Raw genomic sequence first — 25,747 nt, forward strand, 5'->3', positions numbered from 1 at the left:
GGGCACGAACCCGTGTCCCCTGCATCGGCAGGCGGACTCTCAACCAGTGCGCCACCAGGGAAGCCCAGAGACTTCTTTTTTTAAATCTGTTTAACACATATATACTTTAATTAAAGTATAGTTGATTTACAGTGTTTCAGGTGTACAGCAAAGTGAAATCAGTATGTGTGTGTATATATATATATACATATATGTATTCAGATTCTTTTCCAATACAGGTTATTACAAGGTATTAAATATGGTTCCCTGTGCTATATACTAGGTCCTTGTTGTTTATCTGTTGTTTTTTTTTTAGCTGCACCACGCGGCTTCTGGGATCTTAGTTCCCTGACCAGGGATTGAACCGGGCCCTCGCCAGTGAAAGCGATGAGTCCTAACCACTGGACTGCCAGGGAATTCCCATTGTTTATCTATTTTATATATAGTAGTGTGTATCTGTTAATTCCAAAGCGAAATTCCCAATTTATCCCCCCCTTTAACAAGTATTTATTGAACACCGCAAGTGTGAGTGCTTAGATCTGATCCCCAACTCCTACGTGCTAATTGAGATATTTACTCCTCACTCCCTCAGGTTTCCTAAGTATGAGACCGACCGCTCAGTGAGACTCTGACTGTACCTGCTGCATCACAGAGATCTACGCAGAGCATGATGGGCATGGGGGCTGAGGGAGGAACACCCATGCGGGCAGTGTGGATCTCACCAGGTACATTTATTCATGCCAGCAGGTCAGTGGCAGGTTCCCATCTGACACAGCTTGCTGAAATCTACAGCCAGACTGACATTCCCTCCAAGTAAAGCTGGTTAATGATGACCATGAACAGGTGCAGGACTGCTCATGGTCATCCTGAGCAGTCAAATTTCAAAGCTTTACTTCTTTTATCAGTACTCCTGATTTTATAAATGAAGCCCATCAACCCCATTCCTATGCAAACCTCTTGGTAAACTTGTGTATAGTAGGGCTTCATGGGGATCCAAATATTTTTAATAAAGCTTTGAAGCATATGGGTGTAGGACCAAAGACTCAGGCTGCCCCAACCTGCAAGATCCTTCTTTTTTTTTTTTTTTTTTTTTTTAATTTTTTTAAAACATTTTTTTGTTTGTTTGTTTGCGTTGGGTCTTCATTGCCGTGCGTGGACTTCCTCTAGTTGTGGCGAGCGGGGGCTACTCTTTGTTGCTGTGCACGGTCTTTTTGTTGCTGTGGCTTCTCTTGTTGTGGAGCAGGGACTCTAGGTGCATGGGCTTCAGTAGTTGCAGCATGTGGGCTCAATAGTTGCGGCACGCGGGCTCAGTAGTTGTGCCTCGTGGGCTCTAGAGTGCAGGCTCAGTAGTTGCGGCGCACAGGCTTAGTTGCTCTGCAGCATGTGGGATTTTCCCAGACCAGGGATCGAACCCATGTCCCCTGTGTTGGCAGGTGCATTCCTAACCACTGCGCCACCAGGGAAGTCCCCTTCTTTTTTAACGTAGACATTTACAGCTATAAATTTCCTTTAGTAGGATTTTTGCTGCATCTCATAATTTTTGGTATAGTGTATTTTCATTTTTATTCATTTCAAGGTCTTTTCTAATTTCCCTTGTGATTTCTTCTTTGACCCATCAGTTAGTTAAGAGTGTTATTTAATTTCCACATATCTGCAGATTTTCCTAGTTTTCCTTCTCTTATTGATTTCCAACTTCATTCCATTGTGACAAGAAAAGACACTTTGGGGCGTCCCTGGTGGTGCAGTGGTTGAGAGTCTGCCTACCGATGCAGGGGACACGGGTTGGTGCCCTGGTCCGGGAAGATCCCACATGCCGAGGAGCGGCTGGGCCCATGAGCCATGGCCGCTGAGCCTGCGCGTCCAGAGCCTGTGCTCTGCAACGGGAGAGGCCACAACAGTGAGAGGCCCGCGTACCACAAAAAAAAAAAAAAAAAAAAAAAAAAATGAAAAGACACTTTGTATGATTTCAATCTTTTAAGATTAAGACTTGTTTTGTGGCCTAACATATGGTCTCCAGTTAACTTTACAGATGAACATGAAGCTCAGAGGTGAAATGACTTTCTGAAGGTCACACATTTGTTTAGTTATAGAATTAGGGCTAGAACCCAGGTCTTTTGATTCTTAGTCATTCATCATTGACATTTGATAAGGTGTATTAAAAGTGTGAAGGGGCTTAAGGAGCCAACCTTTGCTGGCTCTTCTGCTTTCTCCTATCACTTGAAAGTAAGTATTCTCCAAGGTTTTGTTTGTCCTCCTACCTCCACACATTCTCTAGCTGCTTCCATTGCAGCCTCCCTCCAGCTTGGAATGCCAGTCCCCTTTTCCAATTCCATGCCTGTTATTTCTACTTTAGTGATATGTGAGAACCTTAGAACCAACATGTGATAAAAGGAACTCACGTTTTTCTCTGCATTCCGTCAGCAAATTTTCCTAGCATTCCTTTTTTTGTTGTTGTTAATGGTACTGCCACTCATTATCCCAGTGACTCAGGGTGGGAAGATTGAAGGTCAATTTTAATTTTTTCCCTTCACAAGGTCTTCAAATCTGATTAGCTGCAAACTGTTGTGGTTTCCCTCTGTATACTATTCCTATTTGTCCTTTCTTTCACATTTTCACTGCTATTCTATTACCTTTTGCCTGTATTATTGTAATAATCTGATAATTCATGCTGCTCTTTAATTACTGCTATACAATATTTATAATCTTTTTAAAGAATAACTATGACAGTGTCATCCTCCTTGCAAAATCATCAAACAATAGCTTCCTTGCACCCGCTGAATAAGGTGCAAACTTCTCAGCTTGCCATCCAGGGCTCCTCATAATTTTGTTCCAAGCTTTTTATTCCACATTTATTGCAGACTTTACCACACAGCACATGCTCTAATTACCTGAGCTTTAGTCTTGCGACACATACCGTATTGAGTGCAAGGTGCTGCGAATCCACTGGGAAGCAAAACAGACCTTTCCCATTCCTGCCTCCTGGATCTCAGTCTGATCTTGGACCTACTCTTCTGCGCCTTGCACTCCAGACCAGGCTCCTCTAAGAACTTCCCTGTTCCTACCCATGGTGGGCCTAAAGGGAAAAAGGCGGCTGAGGGAGAGGAACAGGAAAAGATTGCAAAGTGCGAAGGTGAAGTGTGAAAACTGCAGCCCTCCTTCCCCTATCAATTGCAGCAGGGCCCAACTCTTTACCCCGGAGTTAAACGGGTCTGAATAAGGGCCAGGACTGGGCTTGGCTGAGAAAACAGGGGCAATGGGAGAGAAGTTGGTTTCAGAGAGAAAGGCTTGCCATTTCAAAAACCGTTACAGCCTCTCGTTTCTCAGTCTGCAGGCCAGGCTCTCCTGCTCACTCTCTTCTGGAGCGGTCCAAGCTGGCCTCACCCGGCCTCCCTGGCTCCCTCGTGGCGCTCTCCCTCCCCGCAGTCGCAGTTCCCGCCTAGAGCAGCCGCTGAGCCCACGGAGGAGGGGCGTGTAGCTGGTTCCAGCCTCTTCGGGGGCTTAGCTCGTGGACCCGCCCCCCGCGCCAGTTGCCAGGGAGCGGTTGCCATAGAGCTGAGCAGTTGTCCGCGTGCGCAGGCGGAAGTCCCGGATTGAGGCGCCGCCATTTTTGCTGCCCGGGCGCGGAGCGAGAGGCTGAGAGTTGGAGACGCTATCCGCTTCCATCCGTCGCGCAGACCCTGCCGGAGCCGCTGCCGCTATGGATGATCGGGAGGATCTGGTGTACCAGGCGAAGCTGGCCGAGCAGGCTGAGCGATACGACGGTGAGTTGGCGGGGCAACGGGGGGCTGGAATTCTCGGACCCTCTGCCGCCGCCCACAGAGGCCGGGAGCAGGAGACAAAATGGCGGCATCGTCTCCAAGCCTGGCCCGGGGACGTGGATTCGGGAAGCAGGAAATGGCCTCTGGGCTCTCGGAGCGGTAGGAGGCTCCAGGCTCAGGAATTTGACCCTTTCGGAGTCCTCAGCTGCAGACATTCGCGAGCCGAGGAGACCAAGGCCATAGGGTGGAGGAGTTGGTTGTAAAATGGCGGCTGGGGGGGAGGGCGAGTCCCGGGGCGGGGGCGGGGGAGGAGATGGCGGGTGCTGTCTCCGGGCGAGCAAATCCCCAGGGGAGTTTCTGGGCCGGTTTTGGGACGTGTTGAACAATTTGGTGGCGTGATGAGGGAAGAAACACCCACCACATGGGGGAGAGTGGCGACTGGGCGCTGTAGCGCGGGCGCCTTTCAGGGAAATATGGCGGGTGGGGGCGGTGGCTTTTCCCCGGAGGCCCAAAGTGGGGCGGCGGCTGTGGAGTCTCACAAAGGAGAACCCTTGCAAGCGGAGGGCTTCTCTGGGCTTGTGGTGGGGGGCCGTCTTGGATGAGGGTGGGGGAAGTGGGGAGAGAGTGGGAATCACTGCAGTTCATCCTTGGGCGGAGGCCAGCTGAGATGCTACGGTCGGATTTCCTTCCCGTAGGCCGGCACGCCTTGTAGCGGGGTTTTTTAGGCTTTCCGTTCAACCTCGCTTTTTTCTAGGGAGGTCTAGAAAAATCTCTTTCACGTTCCCTGTCCTCAGACTTATCCCAGAGAGCTCGAAGTTTCTGTAATTATTTTCTGGCTCCGTAAGTTGTGGGTTCTGCTGGATAGAACATTGAACAGGAAACAAGGAGATCATGACTCTTAGTCCCGTTTCCATGCCTGTGCTTCAATTTACCGGTATTTAAAAATGATGACTTTCCTGTTTACACGCAGCGTTATGACAAATGGAAGGACCTGTTGAAAAATAAAGTTTTTTCAAATAACGTGTAGTAACTATTTTGGTTGACTCCCCTGGCTTGGAATGCGTGTTCGTACTTCATTGGGGATATTCACTTATCCCACAGCACTCAGCAGAGACTTGGGTTTTTGTATTAAGAACATAAGAGATCCCAGCAGATCCTGTTTTCTTTTCTCCAATTTTAATAGACGGCTTTATGTACTTATTAGAACAGTTCTTCTTTGTTCATTGCTCCTTTGTCCCTAAAGGTGCTATAGTCATTTTTCAGAACTTTATCGAAGTGGCCATTGTGTCTGTTTGCTCAGTCCCAAACTGCTGCTTTTTTTAATTGCCCCTCCCGACCTGGGTCCCTCCCTCCCCCCCATTTTGGACCTAGGTATTTGAATTACCCCCACATCCGTTAAACTAGTATTATCAAAACAAAAAATCGTATGTATGCTTTTTGTGTTTTTAATCCTGTTGTGGGGTGAGACATGGTAGGAATCAAGTGTCACTGATCTTTAGATATTTCTTCATTAAACCATTTATTTTTCAACATGCTGTGTGGGAACCTTGCTTTCCTTGAATGCCTGTTTGGTCATGTGAATAGCCTCAGGGCTAGTCCCAGTGTGTCATCATACCTTAGGATTCAGGAATTTGAAAATGAGGAGAAAAGACCTCGAACTCAAATTTAGGAAAGATCACTAAATTTCGTTTTGTAAATCCTTAAACTGCTGTTTGTATTGAACAAGATTTCTGTTGGGAGGGGGAGGGGAATAAGATGGGGAAATACAGCTCAAGGTCAGACTTGTCTTTATTTCAGTGTTTAAAAGTCAAACAGATGTAGATGTGCTTGTAATGGAGGTTTTTTTTCTTCTTCCCCTCTCCTGCCCCAAATAGGTTCCCCTCTTAATCTACCAGTGCCCTTGGGAAGAAACTCTAAATCGTATTTGAATGTTTTTTGTTCTGTGGGGATTTAGGCTTTGAGTAAACCTGCTGTGATCACCAAAAAGGACATGGAGGGAGGTTTTTTTTAAGAACTTGTTTTAAAAACTGATTTGGAAGCTTGTGATTGTAGCTTCCAAGTAAGTGGCAGTTTAGTGTGAAAATCATATTTTTGGAATTGGGTGTTGAGGATTTTTGACCAAAGGCCTTAATTGATTATTCAACACAGGACTGTAGAGCCACACACATCCTTACCGTTGTTTAAACATTAGGGTTGTCCTTCAGGATCGAAGGGTGGGGGGTATATATAGGATCTCCCAGGTGGAGAGGATCTCTTGTGACTTCTGAGCACAGAATTGGGAGGGATTCATTGGAAAGAAAGAAGAGGAAGACAGTCATTAGGAATCAACCTCTACCTTTGTCCACTCCTTTATTGGGTGCAATAATTCAGTTTTGTTTGTGGTCACAAAAAAAATGACCCCGTAGTTATAGTTGCCAAACTTATCAGGTATGGGGAAGGTGAAGAGTGCTTTTGATGATTTGGTTTAGTGTAGTTGGATATACATATTGGCTTTTTTCCTTGTTCTTGCAGTACCTTTAGCTTTTATCTTGCATGTTATGTTGAACCTAGTACTTAAACTTTTTTGTGGCATCATTTAACTTTGTCCTGGGGAATTGGAATCAATTGATGCAGATTATTTAATGGTACTGGAGGATGAGCTAAGCTGTGTTCAGGAAAAGGACAGTTTGGCGTTGCAGATGGGAAATATTGAAGTTTGGGGCTAGGATTGTTCACTTTGAAGCTTAAATCTAGCATCTTATGTAACAACAGTAGTCTAAGGGATGGTTTTTATATCATTCATAACCATATTAAGCAAGCCCATCATCTTTTAGCATTTCTGAAGTCTTAACTTCTCATGTATATGAACCATATTAGTATGGGCAAGTGGGGAATGTAGAGGGGGGAAAATGAGTTCTTTCTACATTTTTTGAAAATGGAGCGGTATAAGCTACATTTGGGTTGTGGGATAGTGCTGGTTTTGGCCTTTTCTCACTTTTCTTCTCCATGTGATGATTAGCTCCACATGAGGTAGGGGTAACATTTTGATGGTCATGTTTGATTCAGTCTGTGAACGCAACACCAGGAAAGCATCTGTTCTGTGTCACTTGAGAGCTGTCCTTTTAAGACACCAGAGCCTCATCTCTGGCTTATTTTGGTAGTCAGTGAGGGGTGGGGGGCATGTTTTGAATTAGCTCCTTAATATACATCTTGTTAGGAAAAAAAAAAATGAATAAGAGTAAATTGACTTTAGTAATGAGTTTAAAAGCACGGGTTAATTATCAGTTCTTTGACTCTAGGCCAGTAATAATTTTTATTGTTGCTATTTCAGTTAATGGAGTTAACTTTATTGAATACATTTCTCCTACCTAAACATAAGCAGAGTTGGATAATGCAATTAAAAAAAGTTCCTCCTACAAGTAGCTTTTGGTCTTTGTATTTAAGGTAGATGCCCTTTTGTGTATACTTTTGTGCATATACACAATATATAATTCAGTCTATTATGTTGGCTTACAAAACTATAGAATATAATGAAATCATGAATCATTGCGATTTGAGGTGGTGATGGGGTAAATTCTTACTGTGGACATTTCTAGGCACCCTTTTCACCTTTGAATTCTAGTATGGGGAAGAACACAGATACTAAACTGAGCAAATTTTGGATTCATTAAGTACAAGCAAACCCACTGAAAGTCCATACGAATAAGCAGTCTTTTCATAATTGTTTTATAGCTTGGTCAAGGGAATATGAAATATTTAAAAAATTTCTTGACTTTAACCTGGTATAGCAAGTGAAATTTCAGCACAGTGAATTAATGTATCTAATTTTACAAATGAGTTTCAAATAACTTTAAGAAGCTGATCTGAAAGCATGATTTTTTTTTAAGGGGCTGTAAGGCTGATTTTCCAGCAAGTTTTTAGCTTTATATTTAAGTAAAGTGTATTTAAACAGTAGTGACAGGCATAGGATAAAGGTTAAAATTTTAAACTTTACATTATATAATTTCATATTTATATAGAACTTCACATTTCACAGACCACTTTCAGAAAAATTTTAACCTATTTCATGTGATACTGAAGTAGGTAATGTTAATTCCATTTTATGGTTCAGGAAAGTGAATTTGAGAAGATTCAGTGATTTTTTTAAAAAAAATTTTCCTGTGTCACATGATTAGTTGGCAAGTATATGGCAAAGCCAGAACTTGTCTGTTTGATGACCTTTAGACTGGTACTCTTATTTCTCCTGAGCCACTCACAAAAGACCCATGTGTAACTAAATCAGATGGTGCCTTGTGGGAGGAGGGGTATGCTTATTTTTTTTAGCAGTTACTTCACATAATATGTTTTGGTATTTACGACTTGACTCGTATCCATTGTAAATAGATAAGATATCTTCATACTTTTCTAAAGAAACTTCTTGTTTTCTTTCAAAAACAAGGCACAGTGAATGAAGTTAGAGTGATGAATTTTAGGTAGTCTCAGTGTGTTTGTATTTAGGTTTTTTGCTTTATCACAGTTTCTCTATTGGGATATAACTTAATGCCATGCATTTCTGTAAAGTACTTCTAAAATGTTTCTACCCCTTAGTCTTAATGAATGCAGCCCTTAAATTAATGACATAGTCATAAAAATTTGGGGGGCAGGGAGGTTGGCAAATGATTCTCAGATGTTCCAAATAGTAGCCTAGCTAGCTGTCAAGCAGAATCTATTAAGGGGTAGTGGGGAACAGAATCAAAATTGTTTTCACGGTTTTTGAAATGGTCAGTTAACAGTTTGATACAGTTAAATACAGATACATCCCAGCTGACAAATCGGTTTGCCAAGATAACATTACTTTGAGCTCATTAACTAAATATTCATGCAAGTCACTCTCCTAGGAACAATTTCAGAAGCTTGTTTAAGTTTACTGAGTTGTAATAACAACTGCCATAATAATAGAAGGGTCATCATAATTTATTCAAGTCAGGATACGTTGAAATGAAGGGGTGCCAATTCATAATTGTGCTGAAACTGCAAACTTGCCCTGTGGTCGTCCTACTTAAGACCATTTGTTGCTACTAGTTGTCTCGTTTAGAAAGTTTCCTAAGCTTTGTCCATCCCTCTACCACCAAGATATCTTAGATCTGAATCCCCAGAATATTGTTTTTCTTCTTTCAAATGAAGTTATTATTTGGCAGAACATAAGACAGATCAAAGGCGAAGTGAAAGCTTTCCTCCTCTCACTCCCCTTTCCCCCAAATGGGAGCTGGAAAAGTCAAGAATACAGTAGTTGCTGAAAATAGGGCTTACTGGCATACTAACCTAGTCAGTCAGACTGATAGTGTCAAAGCCAAGTATGTTGGTTTTATGTATGTTTACTTTGAGCTAGATCTGTGTTTAAAAATACTTGACTTAGGTGCAGACCCTTAGCAGCAGAGTCTCTCTTAAGTTTAGAACTTTCCAAATAATATTTTTAAAGTCTCACCCACGTCTTGTTATGATCATTATGTTTAGAACACTGAATCCTGAATAGTTTAGAAAACATATGATCATAATGCTGGTTTATCTTTTTGAAATTTAATCTTGAATTTATTGCCCTTCTTCCAGTGATAGATCCATCATAGTAGCTGGGCAGATCTGTCATTGGTAGGCTTCATTTGTGATCAGGACAGAATTTTATCTAACTAAAGCAATATAAAATGTGTTAAGCCCTTTTCTTCACATATAAAAATTTGGAGGAGACACGTTACTATGAATAAGAATTAATGACTTTTGAACTTCCCTGGTGGCACAGTCGTTAAGAATCCACCTGCCAGTGCAGGGGACACATGGCACGAGCCCTGATCCGGGAAGATCCCACATGCTGCGTAGCAGCCAAGCCTGTGCGCCACAACTACTGAGCCTGCATTCTAGAGCCTGCGAGCCACCACTACTGAGCCCGTGTGCCATAACCACTGAAGCCCGCGCGCCTAGAGCCCGTGCTCCGCAACGAGAAGCCTGGGCACCTCAATGAAGAGTAGCCTCCACTCACCGCAACTAGAGAAAGCTGGCGCGCGCAATGAAGACCCAACACAGCCAAAAATAAATAAATAAATAAATAAATAGTTACCTTGTTAAATTTGCTTGTTAGGAAGTCAGAATACTTTAAAAAATGACTTTCATACTTTGGTGGATGTAATGTAGTGCAAAGGCCTTGGAATCATCTGGATTCCTCATCTATAGAATGGGGATTAATGATATCTACCTTGCTTGCTAATTTCAAGGGTGGTTATGAAGTTGTGGGGTTTTGTAAACTGCAAAGTACAATTATCAGGTAGTAGTCTTTTTTTTTTTTTTTTTTTTTTTTTCTTTTTTGTGGTACGCGGGCCTCTCACTGTTGTGGCCTCTCCCGTAGCGGAGCACAGGCTCCGGACGCGCAGGCTCAGCGGCCATGGCTCACGGGCCCAGCCATTCTGCGGCATGTGGGGTCTTCCCGGACCGGGGCACGAACCCGTTTCCCCTGCATCGGCAGGTGGATTCTCAACCACTGTGCCACCAGGGAAGCCCAGGTAGTAGTCTTAATTGTGAAAATTTCCTTTTACCCATTGTCAGAGATGAAGTAAATGTTTTTGCTGTTGATCTACATTCATATTAGAGGATAACGTACCTTTTTTGAGTTATTCTTTGCAAGTGTACTCTCATGGGTTTAGTGTCCAAGTTACATTTGCATAAAGGTTCTCAAAACAAAATCCTTAATCTTAACTCATCTGTAAAATTGCATATCCAGAGGATGAAGGTTGACCAAATTTATTCCCAAGTTGTATAACCTATACTTTGGCCGTGTTGAAGTATGTAGTATTTGATTTTTTGGCTGCACCTTGTGGCATACAGGATCTTAGTTCCCTGACCAGGGATGGAACTTGCGCCCCCTGAAGTGGAAGCGCGGAGTCCTAACCAGTGGACTGCCAGGGAAGTCCCTGGTATGTAGTTCTTTCTTTTTTTCTTTTTAAATTTATTAAATTTATTTATTTTTGGTTGCGTTGGGTCTTCGTTGCTGCATGCGGGCTTTCTCTAGTTGCGGCAAGCAGGGGCTACTCTTCGTTGCAGTTCATGGGCTTCTCATTGCAGTGGCTTCTTTTGTTGCAGAGCATGGGCTCTAGGCACGTGGGCTTCAGTAGTTCTGGCACTCGGGCTCAGTAGTTGTGGCTCTTGGGCTCTAGAGCGCAGGCTCAGTAGTTGCGGCACATGGGCTTAGTTGCTTCGCGGCATGCAGGATCTTCCCGGACCAGGGCTCGAACCCTTGTCCCCTGCATTGGCAGGCGGATTCTTAACCACTGCACCACCAGGGGAGTCCCTGTAGTTCTTTTGATATTAATTCCAGGTTAATATTCAGGAGGATATACTTAATCTCCCTAGCAGATGTAACACCTCTTGTCTGTGGATTTGGGATGAAAGGTTCCATAGTACAAAAACGTAAAAGTAAATCAGTGTTAAATATTTGCAGGTTAGCAGTCTCAGGTTACTGACTAGGAAAAAATATTACGTGTAACCAGTATCATGAGATGTGATTTTAAAGGCTTAGTGTAAGCCTTGGGCAGTGAATGGGTTCTGATTAAAGAAAGCTACCAATTATGGGCTTCCCTGGTGGCCTAGTGGTTAAGAATCCACCTGCCGATGCAGGGGACACAGGTTCGAGCCCTGGTCCTGGAAGATCCCACATGCCGCGGAGCAACTAAGCCCATGTGCTACAACTACTGAAGCCCGCGCACCTAGAGCCGGTGCTCCACAACAAGAGAAGCCACTGCAGTGAGAAGCCCGCGCACCACAACAAAGAGTAGCCCCTGCTCGCCACAACTAGAGAAAGCCCACATGCAGCAATGAAGACCCAAAGCAGCCAAAAACAAATAAATAAATTTATATTAAAATAAGCTACCAACTAATACTACTTAATCCTTGGTGGTTAGTCATTTGAAGATTTAAGGACCTTGGAATGGTGGTTGTGAATACTTTTGTGTTGTAGAAATGTGTCCTGCTTAAGAGTTTATGTGATTGATTGATTTTATTTGCTCATAATGGGCTAAATCATAAATTAGTAAAAATTTATAATAGGATTACCATGAAAATTTCAACACATTTTATGCCCTTTGACTACAAAATATCACTTAGGACAGTTATAATTTTGCTTTTATAAGTTTTTCAAAAGGTATTCATTAATACAAAATATTTTTTTGTGAAGAGTAGAGTTTTCCCCCCACAACTTTAAAATACGTTACTATGAAAATGCTGCAATTTTGATGAGAGTTTCTTGGCTGTTCAAAGACTTAGGAAAGTAAATCAAATTAATAAATCTGAATAAATAGTTTAACTCTTCTCCTGAATCAGTACATGGGTTATTTCTGGTTATTTTACCTTTCATGTATTCCAAAACAAAATTTTTTTTTTTTTTCCAAAACAAAATGTTCAGGTTTTTTTATTTCAGTATCAAATTCTACAGAAATTATGAAAAGAGATTGACTTTAAGCTCTTTTTTTTCCACTCCCATATGTACCTTAGGTCATTTATTTCCCCAATCTTTTACACTTTTTTTGGTTCTAGTACAGGTAAACATGTTTGCATGCCTGAGGGAGTATCTTCATAAATTCTAAGAGGAGTAATATCCAGTCTGATGGAGTAAGAGGGATCTTTTTTTTCCTCTCTAAGTGTTGAGACTCGTGGGCGAGATACCTTTCTGCAGTCAAAATTGTAGAGTCTTTGTAAAAGGATGTCTGTTTTCTACCTATCAGAAGCTAATCAGGAACGTTTAAAAAATTTTTTTTTTATAAATTTATTTTTTTGGTGTTGTTGGGTCTTTGTTTCTGTGCGCGGGCTTTCTCTAGTTGGCGGGGAGAGGGGGCTACTCTTCGTTGCGGTGCGCGGGCTTCTCATTGCGGGGGCTTCTCGTTGCAGAGCATGGCCTCTAGGCAAGTGGGCTTCAGTAGTTGTGGCTTGTGGGCTCTAGAGCACAGGCTCAGTAGTAGTGGCGCACGGGCTTAGTTGCTCCGCGGCATGTGGGATCTTACGCTTCAGTAGTTGTGGCTTGTGGGCTCTAGAGCACAGGCTCAGTAGTAGTGGCACATGGGCTTAGTTGCTCCGCGGCATGTGGGATCTTCCTGGACCAGGGATCGAACCCATGTCTCTTGCATTGGCAGGCGGATTCTTAACCACTGCCCCACCAGGGAAGCCCTAAAATTTTTTAAGGCTAGATTTTTTTTGGCCGGCTGCGCAACTTGTGGTATCTTAGTTCCCCAACTACAGGTCGAACCTGGGCCCTCAGCAGTGAAAGCGTGGAGTCCGAACCACTGGACCATCAGGGAATTCCCAAGGCTAAAAATGGTTTTACTCTTTTTTAAGGGAAGGTGTGAGTTAATTTTAGAGTGAGAGGCTCCTCTGTTTAGGCTGGTGCATGAAGAAGAAAAATGGTACATATTTGAGTGTCAAGATTATTGTGTTTTGAAAAGCCTTAGTATTCAGAGTATGTACCAGGCACTGTTCTAGACAACTTGGGATTCACCAGTAAACAAAACAGACAAAAGTTCTGTTCAGGGGGCTTATTTTGCAGTGAATGTATAAATGCTTCTAGAATTACTCTTCTGTTAGTGTGTGTAATTAAGAGTTAATTTGAATTAGTCAATAACAACAGTGGTGTTTGGTAAAATGTAAGGCATTATACCTGGTGCTGGTCCCTGTCCCATATCAAATTCTTTCTTCATTGACTACTAGTGTTAAGTGGTATTAACAAACAAAAGTTTTCTTGTATGTAAACATTAGTCCAAACCACTTGAAGCTCTATTTCTGTTCCTTACATTAAAAAAAAAATTTATTTATTTTGTTTTTGGCTGTGTCGGGTCTTTGTTGTGGAATGGGGGCTTCTCTCTAGTTGTGGCATGTAGGTTCTGTAGTTGTGACACGTGGGCTCACTAGTTGGGGCTCGTGGACTTAGTTGCCCTGCGGCATGTGGGATCTTAGCTCCCCGACCAGGGATCGAAGCCGAGCCCCCTGCATTGGAAGGTGGATTCTTAACCACTGGACCACCAGGGAAGTCCCTGTTTCTTAGTGTTTTTTTTTAAATGTATATAAATTTATTTATTTATTCTTATTTTATTTTTTTGGTTGCACTGGGTCTTCGCAGCTGCGCCGTGCGGGTTTTCTCTAGTTGCGGTGAGCTGGAGCTACTCTTCGTTGTGGTGTGTGGGCTTCTCATTGCGGTGTCTTCTCTTGTTGCAGAGCACAGGCTCTAGGCACGTGGGCTTCAGTAGTTGCAGCACGCAGGCTCAGTAGTTGTGGCTCACGGGCTCTAGAGTGCAGGCTCAGTAGTTGTGGTGCACGGGCTTAGTTGCTCCATGGCATGTGGGATCTTCCCGGACCAGGGCTCGAACCCGTGTCTCCTGCATTGGCAGGCAGATTCTTAACCATTGCGCCACCAGGGAAGCCCTGTTCTTTAGGTTTTAATTTATAACTTAAAGGTTATTTTGAACAGTCTTTTGGCTTAATTTGTGCTTTCATATATGAAGAAGGCAGAAGGATATGTAGGTTTGAGTATATTTTTCATTGAAGAGAGAGATGAGATAGTAGAATGAGCACTGGACCAGAAATCATTAAATTTAGGGGAGGTCTGTCATGTCCATGTTTTATCTCTGATTACTGTCTCTTCAGACATGTAACTTAGTCTCAGGGCCTGTTTTTCTCATCTGTATAATAGACTTCTTTTATTATTATTATTACTATTATTTTTATTATTATTTTTAGGTCATGCTGTGGGGCATGCGGGATCTTAGTTCCCCAACCGGGGATCAGTGCCCCCTGCATTGGGAACATGGAGTCTTAACAACTGGACCACCAGGGAAGTCCCTGTATAATAGGCTTCTGAAAGCTGTTTTATACAATTTGCAGGCAGAAACTTTAAAAAAAGTAATCTTTGCCTTGTGACCAGCAGAGTGGAGGGCTATGAAAGAAATCTGAATTCAGCTGTGGATTGTGTCTACAACTTTGCGTTTTACTCCAGTCAGCTAAGCTACTGGTTCATTTAATAGAGGAACTCCCATTTGCCAAGTTTTCATATATATTCCTGCTTGTGTGGAATGAATTACAAGGTTCAGCTATATGAAATTGTCAATTTCAGCCATTTTTGACCTACAAAAATGATCATTTTATATGATTTAACGTAATGTTAAGTTGTGGTTTGAAGGCCTGGAAGATGAGGCTTCAGTATACCCCAAAAGGCATCAAGCTTTTAAGGAAGCACCAGGATTAGAGAGGCTGTGCACAAATACTTTCCCTCAGAGGCTGGTTTAGCTTTTTTACTTACCTTACTTGAGATGACCTATTTTCACTTTGTAGGTCTGTTTTCTGTTTTTTTTTTGTTCTTTTTTTTTTTTTTTCCTAAGAATAATGGATTCAAATTTGCTGTATTTGCAGTTCTTTTAATTCAGCACTTTCAGGGTCACTTTGGCATGATAAACTTCTCTTGGAACTGTGCAACATACGGACCCCAGATATTTTGATCATTTTGGAGAAAATGTGCTGCATAAAATACTATTATTTCTCCCGAATAACATGAATGGAATTTCGTCCTTTTTTGCTAGTTGTCAGGGTAAAGAGAATGCACAAGGCTCATTGTTCTTTCCAGAGGAGAGTTGGTCTCAGTATTACACTTTACAGTTGGTAAAATGCAGTTGTAAGAAAATGTTTGGATTTATTAGATTATGTTATATTAATATGGTTCCTTAAGTGTAACAAGTAGAATCCCATTAATGTGGAATTTTTCTTACTGTTTTATATTTTAAATTTCTGTTGTCTTTCTCCTTTCCCCTTATGCATTGTGAGATTCTTTGTTTCTTCTTAGCTTTGAAATCTTAACTAGTTGCTTATTCCTAAACCCCCTGGCTTTTTCACATGGCCATTGAAGATGTTCACATGTTATTTAATCAAGGAATAGAGAGATTATGGGACTTCCCTGGGGGCACAGTGGTTAAGAATCCGCCTGCCAATGCAGGGGACGAGGGTTTGAGCCCTGGTCCGGGAAGGTCCCACATGCCGCGGAGCAACTAAGCCCGTGTGCTACAACTACTGAGCCTGCGAGCCACGACTACTGAGCTTGCGTGCTGCATCTACTGAAGCCCACACGCCTAGGCCCCGTGCTCCACAATAAGAGAAGCAACTGCAATGAGAAGCCCGCGCACCACAACAAAGAGTAGCCCCTGCTCGCCGCAACTAGAGAAAGCCCACATGCAGCAATCAAGACCCAACACAGCCATAAATAAATAAATAAATATATTTTTAAAAAGGAATAGAGAGATTAAACAGTGTTGAGCAGAAGAAAAACACCACTGTTTGTAATTTCTTATTTATTTTTGGCTGCATTGGGTCTTTGTTGCTGCATGTGGGCTTTCTCTAGTTGCGGCGAGCAGGGGCTACTCTGTTGCGGTGCGCAGGTTTCTCATTGCAGTGGCTTCGCTTGTTGTGGAGCATGGGCTCTAGGCGCATGGGCTTCAGTAGTTGTGGCACATGGGCTCAGTAGTTGTGGCTTGTGAGCTCTAGAGCACAGGCTCAGTAGCTGTGGCACACGGGCTTAGTTGCTCTGTGGCATGTGAGATCTTCCCGGACCAAGGATCGAACCCGTGTCCCCTGCATTGATAGGTGGATTCCTAACCACTATGCTACCAGGGAAGCCCTCCCCACTTTTCTAAAAAAATGTTTATTTTATATTTGGCTGCGTCAGGTCTTAGTTGGTGGTATGTGGGATCTTTCGTTGCAGTGTGCGGGCTTCTCTCTAGTTGTGGCGCGCGGGCTCTGTAGTTGCCCTGCGGCATGTGAGATCTTAGTTCTCCGAACAGGGATTGAATCTGCATCCCCTACATTGGAAGGTGGATTCTTAACCACTGGGCCACCAGGGAAGTCCACAATTTTCCCGATTCTTTTTTTTAACTACAGAAACTAAAATTAAATGTAAAAAAGTTAAACAAGTACAGCCCTGTCAAGTGAAATATTAACAGCTACTCCAACCTGCCGGGTGTAACTATTGTTGACAGTTTGAATGTACTTTTAGAACTTTGTCTGCTCAAGTGCCAATGTGTGTATTCACAAACATACCTTGTTTTATTGACTCTAATGTTATTGATATAACATGCATCACACTAATACAGAAAAATGCTAACTGTGTCATGACATGCCACCGACTAAGAGAAATCTGGGTTTCAGAGATGTTAATGTAAAAAAAAAAAGTGTCCTAAAGATTGGTACATACTTATAGTATATACACGTAATGTACTGCGTTCTTTCATAGAAATCACATTATATATGTTATTCAGCCACATGCCTTTTTCCCTCAACAAAACATTGTGAATATAAAAAAGGTTTTTTAAAACAAAAATTGAGTCTTCCCTGGTGGTGCAGCGGTTTAGAATCTGCCTGCCAGTGCAGGAGACACGGGTTCGATCCCTGGTCTGGGAAGATCCCACATGCTGCGGAGCAGCTAAGCCCATGAGCCACAACTACTGAGCCCACGAGCCACAACTACTGAGCCCGGGTACCTAGAGCCCGTGCTCCGCAATGAAGACCCAACACAGCCAAAAATAAATAAATAAATTTATTTTTAAAAAAATTGGACCATTTCAACCAGACTAACATAAAAACTTTTAAAATGTCTGGTTTTTTCACCTATGTCAGTCTACCTTTAAAGAAGAAAACCTTCCCCAGGGATTTTACTGTGCAGCCAGGGTTGAGAAACACGGGAATAGATCGTTTCTCAAACCCCTGACTAAGAGTCACTGAGGGTGCTTATTAAAAATTAAGGCATTTGATCAGTACTCAAATTTAATACATATCTCCAGGTATACAGCTAGATTTGACTAGATGACCTTGTAGAGCTCCCTTTTTAGAGGCTGTCTCAGCTGTTTTTTCAGCAGTGAATTGCCAGAGACCCTGAGTTGGAGAATATGGGAAATTCTGTGGCAATATTGAGTAGTTTTTTGTCCAGTTTTTAAAAAAAATATGGTCAATTAACTAGTTTTTGAGTGGTGCTGCATACTTTGAGTATGGACCTCTTACTGTTTTTTCCCTTCATTTACGTAGTTTATTGATTTCTGTCGCTTTTCCCTGTATCTGCCTCTATTTTCATATTATGTTTTTAAAAAAATTTATTTATTTATGGTGCATTGGGTCTTTGTTGCTGCATGCAGGCTTTCTCTAGTTGCGGCGAACGGGGTCTACTCTTTGTTGAGGTGTGCAGGCTTCTCATTGCGGTGTCTTATGTGTTGCAGAGCACGGGTTATAGGCGTGTGAGCTTCAGTAGTTGTGGTGCGTGGGCTCAGTAGTTGTGGTTCGTGGGCTCTAGAGCACAGGATCAGTAGTTGTGGCACATGGGCTTAGTTGCTCCGCAGCATGTGGGATCTTCCCAGACCAGGGCTCAAACCTGTGTCCCCTGCATTGGCAGGCGGATTCTTAACCACTGCCCCACCAGGGAAGCCCCCAGAGGTCTTCTTTAAGTAGAGATTATAACAGGAGGGTTGTGATGGTGCCTGGGATTTCTGCTTTTTCATTAAGCCCCCAGGTGATGTCTGATGTTCCTGGTCTGTAGATTACACTTCCTGTAGCAAGGATTATAGAGTATGTTCTTCAACTGCAACTTTGTCTTAGTTTGAGTTTCCCTAGAAGTGGACCCTAAAGCAAAGATTCAGGAGCCAATGATTTACTTTGTTGGGGAAGGAAACATCACTTGGGGAGTGAGGGCGAGTGGGGGCTACTCCTCGTTGGCGGTGCACGGGCTTCTCATTGCAGTGGCTTCTCTTGTTGCGGAGCATGGGCTCTAGGCTTGTGGTCTCAGTAGTTGTGGCGCTTGGGCTTGGTTGCTCCGCGGCATGTGGGATCTTCCCAGACCAGGGCTCGAACCCATGTCCCCTGCACTGGCAGGCGAATTCTTAACCACTGCGCCCCCAGGGAAGCCCCACATTTATTGATTTCTGAAAATCCTAGGGCCCTTAAAAATTATGCTAAATTTACTCTGCCTGAGCTCTGTAAATGGAACAACAAAGCCTGGATGACAGCACATCTGTTTACAACATGGTTTGTTGAATATTTTAAGCCCACTGTTGAGATCTACTGCTCAGAAAAAAAGATTCCTTTCAAAATATTCCTGCTCATTGACAATGCACCTGGTCACCCAAGAGCTCTGATAAGAGATGTACAATGAGATTAATGCTATTTTCATGCCCACTAACACAACATCCATTCTGCAGCCCATGGATCAAGGAGTAATTTCAACTTTCAAGTCTTACTATTTATGAAACATATTTTGTAAGGCTGTAGCTTCCATAGTTAGTGATTCCTCTGGTGGATCTGAGCAAAGTAAATTGAAAACCATTTGGAAAGGATTCAGCATTCTAGATGCCATTAAGAAGACTAAGTTCACTGTTCTTTATTTAGTTTATTACTGCTTCAAGCACAGTGTTAACACTTCTCTAAGTGCTTACATCTTCCTGGATTCCTGTTTGTTTGTTTTTAAGTCTTAAAAGAGGCAGGCAAAGAAAAGAATTTTAACATATTGTTGAGTCCCTATTATGTGCCAGGGAGTTTACGATGCAATCTCATTTTAACTCTCATAACCCAATGAGTGATGGGTGTCTTCCAAGTTGTAGGTGAGGGAACAAGTTCATAGAGGTTAAGTGACATAGGGCAAATGGCATGTAAGTGAATATCTAAGCCAGAATGAAAATCTAATCTGCATCATTCTGGCTATAAATGTGGTTTCCTACCATGCTGTTTCCCAAAGTGTGTTGTGTCTTTTGGTCCACCTAGTAACAGTCAAGTGATATGTAGATATGACAAGAATAGTAAAAATGTTACTGGAATAAAATAAGACCTCTTTAGAGAGGCTTCCCAGACTCCTGTTTTGTTTCAGCATCCTATTCATTTCATATAGTACTCAACACAAAGTGTATTTAGATGTCAGATTTATTCTATCAACTTTAAGCCATTTAAACTTTTGCTTAAGGAAGAATCCCAGGGACTTCCCTGGTGGCACAGTGGTTAAGAATCCGCTTGCCAATGCAGGGGTTACGGGTTCAATCCCTGGTCTGGGAAGATCCCACGTTCCGTGGGGCGGCTAAGCCTGTGCACCACAACTACTGAAGCCCGTGCATCCTAGAGCCTGCATGCCGCAACTACTGAGCCCACGCACTTAGGGCCCATGCTCCTCAAGAGAAGCCACTGCAATGAGAAGCCCGCACACTGCAACTACAGAAAGCCTGCACGTGCCACAACAAAGACCCAACACAGCCAAAAATAAATTAAAAATTTAAAAAAAAAACAACAACAAAAAAACCCAGGAGTGGCTTCCAAATCCTGGCCAAACTGTTTACTCAGATTGCTTTTTAAAATAAGTCTTCTTAACATATGTAAGATACATCACAATATTTTGTTGGTTTTAACAAAATATAACTAGTGATTACTATAGCTTTTTATCTCTCTAGGAAAATAAAAGTGATATAAGTCTCCTAAAGCTACACACATCAGCTTTTAATTGTATTTTTAGATCCTTTCCACATTATTTACTGTTGGAATTAAAGTAGTTAAGAATTTTTATTTTATTTATTTTTTCTGGCTGCGCCACATGGCTTGTGGAATCTTAGTTCCCCAGCCAGGATTGAACATGGACCCTCGGCAGTGAAAGCACCGAGTCCTAACCACTGGACCGCCAGGGGATTCCCAGTTAAGAATTTTTTTAATAGATTGACTTACAATTTTGAGTAATGTAAAATCTTAAATTGTGTTTTCGGACCTCAGAACTCTTCAGTGATTTGGAAACACACTCATACAAGTGCAAAAAAACATTTTAAAGTGATGACATCACAAACTTTATGCAGACTTAGGCAGCTGAATTATTAGTGATGAAACTAAATTGTCGAATTTGGCAGGGATTTAATGTTCAACAGCCAATTTAAGTCACGTTAGTTTTCTGAGAATGTTTTGTAACCAGCTTAATCTGATGGGCTTATGAGAGTATAGCTCTGTCAAAAATCATGTTCCATAGGGATCATACTGAATTTCTTTTATGGTTAGCTGACAGTGGCTGCCCTTAAAATTGTCCAAATCAAATTTTTTTTCCATGCTTTATGGTACAGAATTATTGGTGCCAGTAGTGTATTCGTCATTGTGACAGAGAAAATGCATAGTTTTAGAAAAAATTTGGCTCTTACCTGGATATTCCTAAATATTAACAGCCATTGCTACCAAGAGATAGGACTCTTTTAAGCCCCACATTTATTGATTTCTGAAAATCCTAGGGCCCTTAAAAATTATGCTAAATTTACTCTGCCTGAGCTCTGTAAATGGAACAACAAAGCCTGGATGACAGCACATCTGTTTACAACATGGTTTGTTGAATATTTTAAGCCCACTGTTGAGATCTACTGCTCAGAAAAAAAGATTCCTTTCAAAATATTCCTGCTCATTGACAATGCACCTGGTCACCCAAGAGCTCTGATAAGAGATGTACAATGAGATTAATGCTATTTTCATGCCCACTAACACAACATCCATTCTGCAGCCCATGGATCAAGGAGTAATTTCAACTTTCAAGTCTTACTATTTATGAAACATATTTTGTAAGGCTGTAGCTTCCATAGTTAGTGATTCCTCTGGTGGATCTGAGCAAAGTAAATTGAAAACCATTTGGAAAGGATTCAACATTCTAGATGCCATTAAGACTAAGTTCACTGTTCTTTATTTAGTTTATTACTGCTTCAGGCACAGTGTTAACACTTCTCTAAGTGCTTACATCTTCCTGGATTCCTGTTTGTTTGTTTTTAAGTCTTAAAAGAGGCAGGCAAAGAAAAGAATTTTAACATATTGTTGAGTCCCTATTATGTGCCAGGGAGTTTACGATGCAATCTCATTTTAACTCTCATAACCCAATGAGTGATGGGTGTCTTCCAAGTTGTAGGTGAGGGAACAAGTTCATAGAGGTTAAGTGACATAGGGCAAATGGCATGTAAGTGAATATCTAAGCCAGAATGAAAATCTAATCTGCATCATTCTGGCTATAAATGTGGTTTCCTACCATGCTGTTTCCCAAAGTGTGTTGTGTCTTTTGGTCCACCTAGTAACAGTCAAGTGATATGTAGATATGACAAGAATAGTAAAAATGTTACTGGAATAAAATAAGACCTCTTTAGAGAGGCTTCCCAGACTCCTGTTTTGTTTCAGCATCCTATTCATTTCATATAGTACTCAACACAAAGTGTATTTAGATGTCAGATTTATTCTATCAACTTTAAGCCATTTAAACTTTTGCTTAAGGAAGAATCCCAGGGACTTCCCTGGTGGCACAGTGGTTAAGAATCCGCTTGCCAATGCAGGGGTTACGGGTTCAATCCCTGGTCTGGGAAGATCCCACGTTCCGTGGGGCGGCTAAGCCTGTGCACCACAACTACTGAAGCCCGTGCATCCTAGAGCCTGCATGCCGCAACTACTGAGCCCACGCACTTAGGGCCCATGCTCCTCAAGAGAAGCCACTGCAATGAGAAGCCCGCACACTGCAACTACAGAAAGCCTGCACGTGCCACAACAAAGACCCAACACAGCCAAAAATAAATTAAAAATTTAAAAAAAAAAACAACAACAAAAAAACCCAGGAGTGGCTTCCAAATCCTGGCCAAACTGTTTACTCAGATTGCTTTTTAAAATAAGTCTTCTTAACATATGTAAGATACATCACAATATTTTGTTGGTTTTAACAAAATATAACTAGTGATTACTATAGCTTTTTATCTCTCTAGGAAAATAAAAGTGATATAAGTCTCCTAAAGCTACACACATCAGCTTTTAATTGTATTTTTAGATCCTTTCCACATTATTTACTGTTGGAATTAAAGTAGTTAAGAATTTTTATTTTATTTATTTTTTCTGGCTGCGCCGCATGGCTTGTGGAATCTTAGTTCCCCAGCCAGGATTGAACATGGACCCTCGGCAGTGAAAGCACCGAGTCCTAACCACTGGACCGCCAGGGGATTCCCAGTTAAGAATTTTTTTAATAGATTGACTTACAATTTTGAGTAATGTAAAATCTTAAATTGTGTTTTCGGACCTCAGAACTCTTCAGTGATTTGGAAACACACTCATACAAGTGCAAAAAAACATTTTAAAGTGATGACATCACAAACTTTATGCAGACTTAGGCAGCTGAATTATTAGTGATGAAACTAAATTGTCGAATTTGGCAGGGATTTAATGTTCAACAGCCAATTTAAGTCACGTTAGTTTTCTGAGAATGTTTTGTAACCAGCTTAATCTGATGGGCTTATGAGAGTATAGCTCTGTCAAAAATCATGTTCCATAGGGATCATACTGAATTTCTTTTATGGTTAGCTGACAGTGGCTGCCCTTAAAATTGTCCAAATCAAATTTTTTTTCCATGCTTTATGGTACAGAATTATTGGTGCCAGTAGTGTATTCGTCATTGTGACAGAGAAAATGCATAGTTTTAGAAAAAATTTGGCTCTTACCTGGATATTCCTAAATATTAACAGCCATTGCTACCAAGAGATAGGACTCTTTTAGAAATCTGTAAGACAGGATGGTGATTGTCATTGGATTATCCATATGAATTAATTATGTTTAGTGGTTGTACAAATTTTGCTTAGCTGATAATTTCACTCATTTCTTGGAGGTTGTCTAAGTCCATCAGATTATCAGAAAGCAGCATAACACCTGGACATTCACATAGGTAACTTCCTATAGAAATGCTCTCATTGATTTCATGGGATCAGAAGTGTCTGAGTGAAGACTGCTTCTCTTGTGTAAATCGAGTCAAACATTTTCTGTGACTCTTCCTTTTTACATCAAGATCCATAAGGTAAATTCCTCTTAGATTTAGTACCTTGGAAATTTTTTCCTCCAACAAACTTGCATACTTCTTGTTATCAAACACAGGAACAAAATTTAGCTTGGGACTTTTTTTGGGGAGTTTTTAAAAATTAATTTGGCTGCATTGGGTCTTCGTTGCTGCGTGCAGGCTTTCTCTAGTTGTGGCGAGTGGGGGCCACTCTTCGTTGCGGTGCGTGGGCTTGTCATTGTGGTGGCTTGTTGTGGAGTGCGGGCTCTAGGTGTGTGGGTTTCAGTAGTTGTGGCTCGCGGGCTCTAGAGCGCAGGCTCAGTAGTTGTGGCACATGGGCTTAGTTGCTCCGCGGCATGTGGGATCTTCCTGGACCAGGGCTTGAACCCGTGTCCCCTGCGTTGGCAGGTGGATTCTAAACCACTGTGCCACCAGGAAAGTCCAGCTTGGGACCTTTTAAGTTGTTGCTTCAATTGTCATTAACCATAGACAGAATTTGTGGTCTGTGTTAATTAATTGCCTGTAATTCCTATGCGTATCTGGGACCTTATAAGTAATGTCTGGTTTGATAGCCTTTTTTTTTTTATAATAGTGTGGTTTCATTGGGTTTTTTTTTTTTTTTTAAGCTATATTGAGACACTGTAGTGCGCCCTCCCCCCTTCTTCCAGCTTCTTGTACTTTGGCAGCAGCAGGGTCATGTGAGCTGTTTGGCCAGTGAAATGTGAGCAGAAATTGTATGTGTAACTGTGTACAGTAAGTCCCTTACATACGAACTTGTTCTGTTCCGAGAGCACGTTTGTAAGTCCAATTTGTTACTAAGCCCAACAAAGTTAGCCTAGGCACCCAACTAACACAATCTGCTATATAGTACTGTACTGTAATAGGATTATAATACTTTTCGCAAAAATAATACATAAAGAAAACAGTGCCTTGAAAAGCACAGTAGTGCAGTACAACAGCTGGCATACAAGGGCTGGCATCGAGTGAACAGGCGAGAAGAGTTACTGACTGGAGGAGGGAGAGGAGGTGGGAGATGGTAGAGCTGAAGGATCATCAGCAGTAGGAGACGGAGGGCAACCTGCAATTTCACTCACACCTGTCGTTGATGGCACAGGTTCTGGTTCCTTGATGGATTCAATTCTACCTACCCTCTTGAAAAAACGATCCAGTCATGTCTGGGTAGTAGCTCTTTTTTTCTTGTCATAAATGACACGGTAGGACTGGATTGCAATCTGAATGGCTGCTGCAGTACCATTTTACGTTTGGGTCCTGTGCCTCAAAAAACTAAAAGTGCCTCCTCAAGTAAAATCTCCTTGCCATTTCCCACATTGTGAGTCACTTTGATTCTTCAGTTACTACTTTTGTCTCTCTTCGTCTTTTCTGTGGGTCTCCAATTCCATCAGGTCTTCATTAGTAAGCTCCTCGTGTTGCACAGCAAGGAGTTCAATGAAGTCATCCTCTTGCAGATCTAGCTTGAAATAAAGACACTATACTATTGTACTCTGTACAGTACTGTAAAGTACACAGAAGCACGGCCACTTGTAAAGGATGCATGCACGTGACAGTGTACTCCAGACAGGTGAACTGACTTAGGCGATTGGATATGCTAACGTATCTTTGAAAGTTCACAACTTGAAGGTTCGTATGTAGGGGACTTAACAGAGACAGTGACGAACCCTTTCCTGATTCTTCTGTTTCTTCCCTTGCTTCCTTGACTAGAGAAGCCTCAAGTACCGAACCGTACAGCCCCAAGATGGTGGACTGTCACAAACATTTGAGTGAGAAAGAAACCTTTGTTGTGTCAAGCCTCTGAAATTTGGTGAATAATTTGGTTCCCAAGCTCACCTGTCCTTTGGGAATACAGAATTATCAATCACAATTCAGAAAAGGTTGAAAACATGTTTACTGTCTCTTGTACTTTCAATTTTGAGATATTAAATAGATTGCATCTAGGCCTCTCTGCTTTCCAGAATCTTAGGGGAGGCAGAGCTGTCTCAAAATTTTTTTTTTTTTTTTGTGGTATGCGGGCCTCCCTCTGTTGTGGCCTCTCCTGTCGCGGAGCACAGGCTCCGGACGCGCAGGCCCAGCGGCCATGGCTCACGGGCCCAGCCGCTCCGCGGCACGTGGGATCCTCCCAGACCGGGGGGCGAACCCGGTTCCCCTGCATCGGCAGGCGGACGCGCAACCACTGCGCCACCAGGGAAGT

The 25,747-nt window shown here is 42.1% G+C and overlaps 2 protein-coding genes across 4 annotated transcripts in view; one reads left to right on the forward strand and one right to left on the reverse strand.

The window, feature by feature from the left end:
- Positions 1-751: 751 nt before the first annotated feature.
- Positions 752-1,003, reverse strand: LOC112065987 (ATP synthase subunit ATP5MJ, mitochondrial-like). Its single transcript, XM_055090440.1, has one exon. It carries the CDS (start codon positions 1,000-1,002, stop codon positions 841-843), a length of 162 nt encoding a protein of 53 aa, XP_054946415.1. The 5' UTR covers position 1,003; the 3' UTR covers positions 752-840.
- A 2,561-nt stretch (positions 1,004-3,564) lies between these two features.
- Positions 3,565-25,747, forward strand: part of YWHAE (tyrosine 3-monooxygenase/tryptophan 5-monooxygenase activation protein epsilon) — a 45,279-nt gene continuing 23,096 nt past the window's right edge. For 2 of the 3 annotated variants that reach the window (XM_028497967.2, XM_007123551.4), the window contains exon 1: positions 3,566-3,740. In XM_028497967.2, the coding sequence (XP_028353768.1) occupies positions 3,677-3,740 (64 nt within the window). In that variant the 5' untranslated portion in view covers positions 3,566-3,676. Of the gene's footprint in view, positions 3,741-25,747 lie in introns of all 3 variants that reach the window. The other variant, XM_028497968.2, reaches the window with a different exon arrangement.

This window comes from Physeter macrocephalus, chromosome 14 (genome assembly GCF_002837175.3).
Source record: "Physeter macrocephalus isolate SW-GA chromosome 14, ASM283717v5, whole genome shotgun sequence".
NCBI classification, from domain to species: Eukaryota; Metazoa; Chordata; class Mammalia; order Artiodactyla; family Physeteridae; genus Physeter; species Physeter macrocephalus.

Bases quoted from the DNA above. Each gene is read 5' to 3' on its own strand.
- LOC112065987 (XM_055090440.1), bottom strand. From the start codon at position 1,002: ATGCTTCAAAGCTTTATTAAAAATATTTGGATCCCCATGAAGCCCTAC.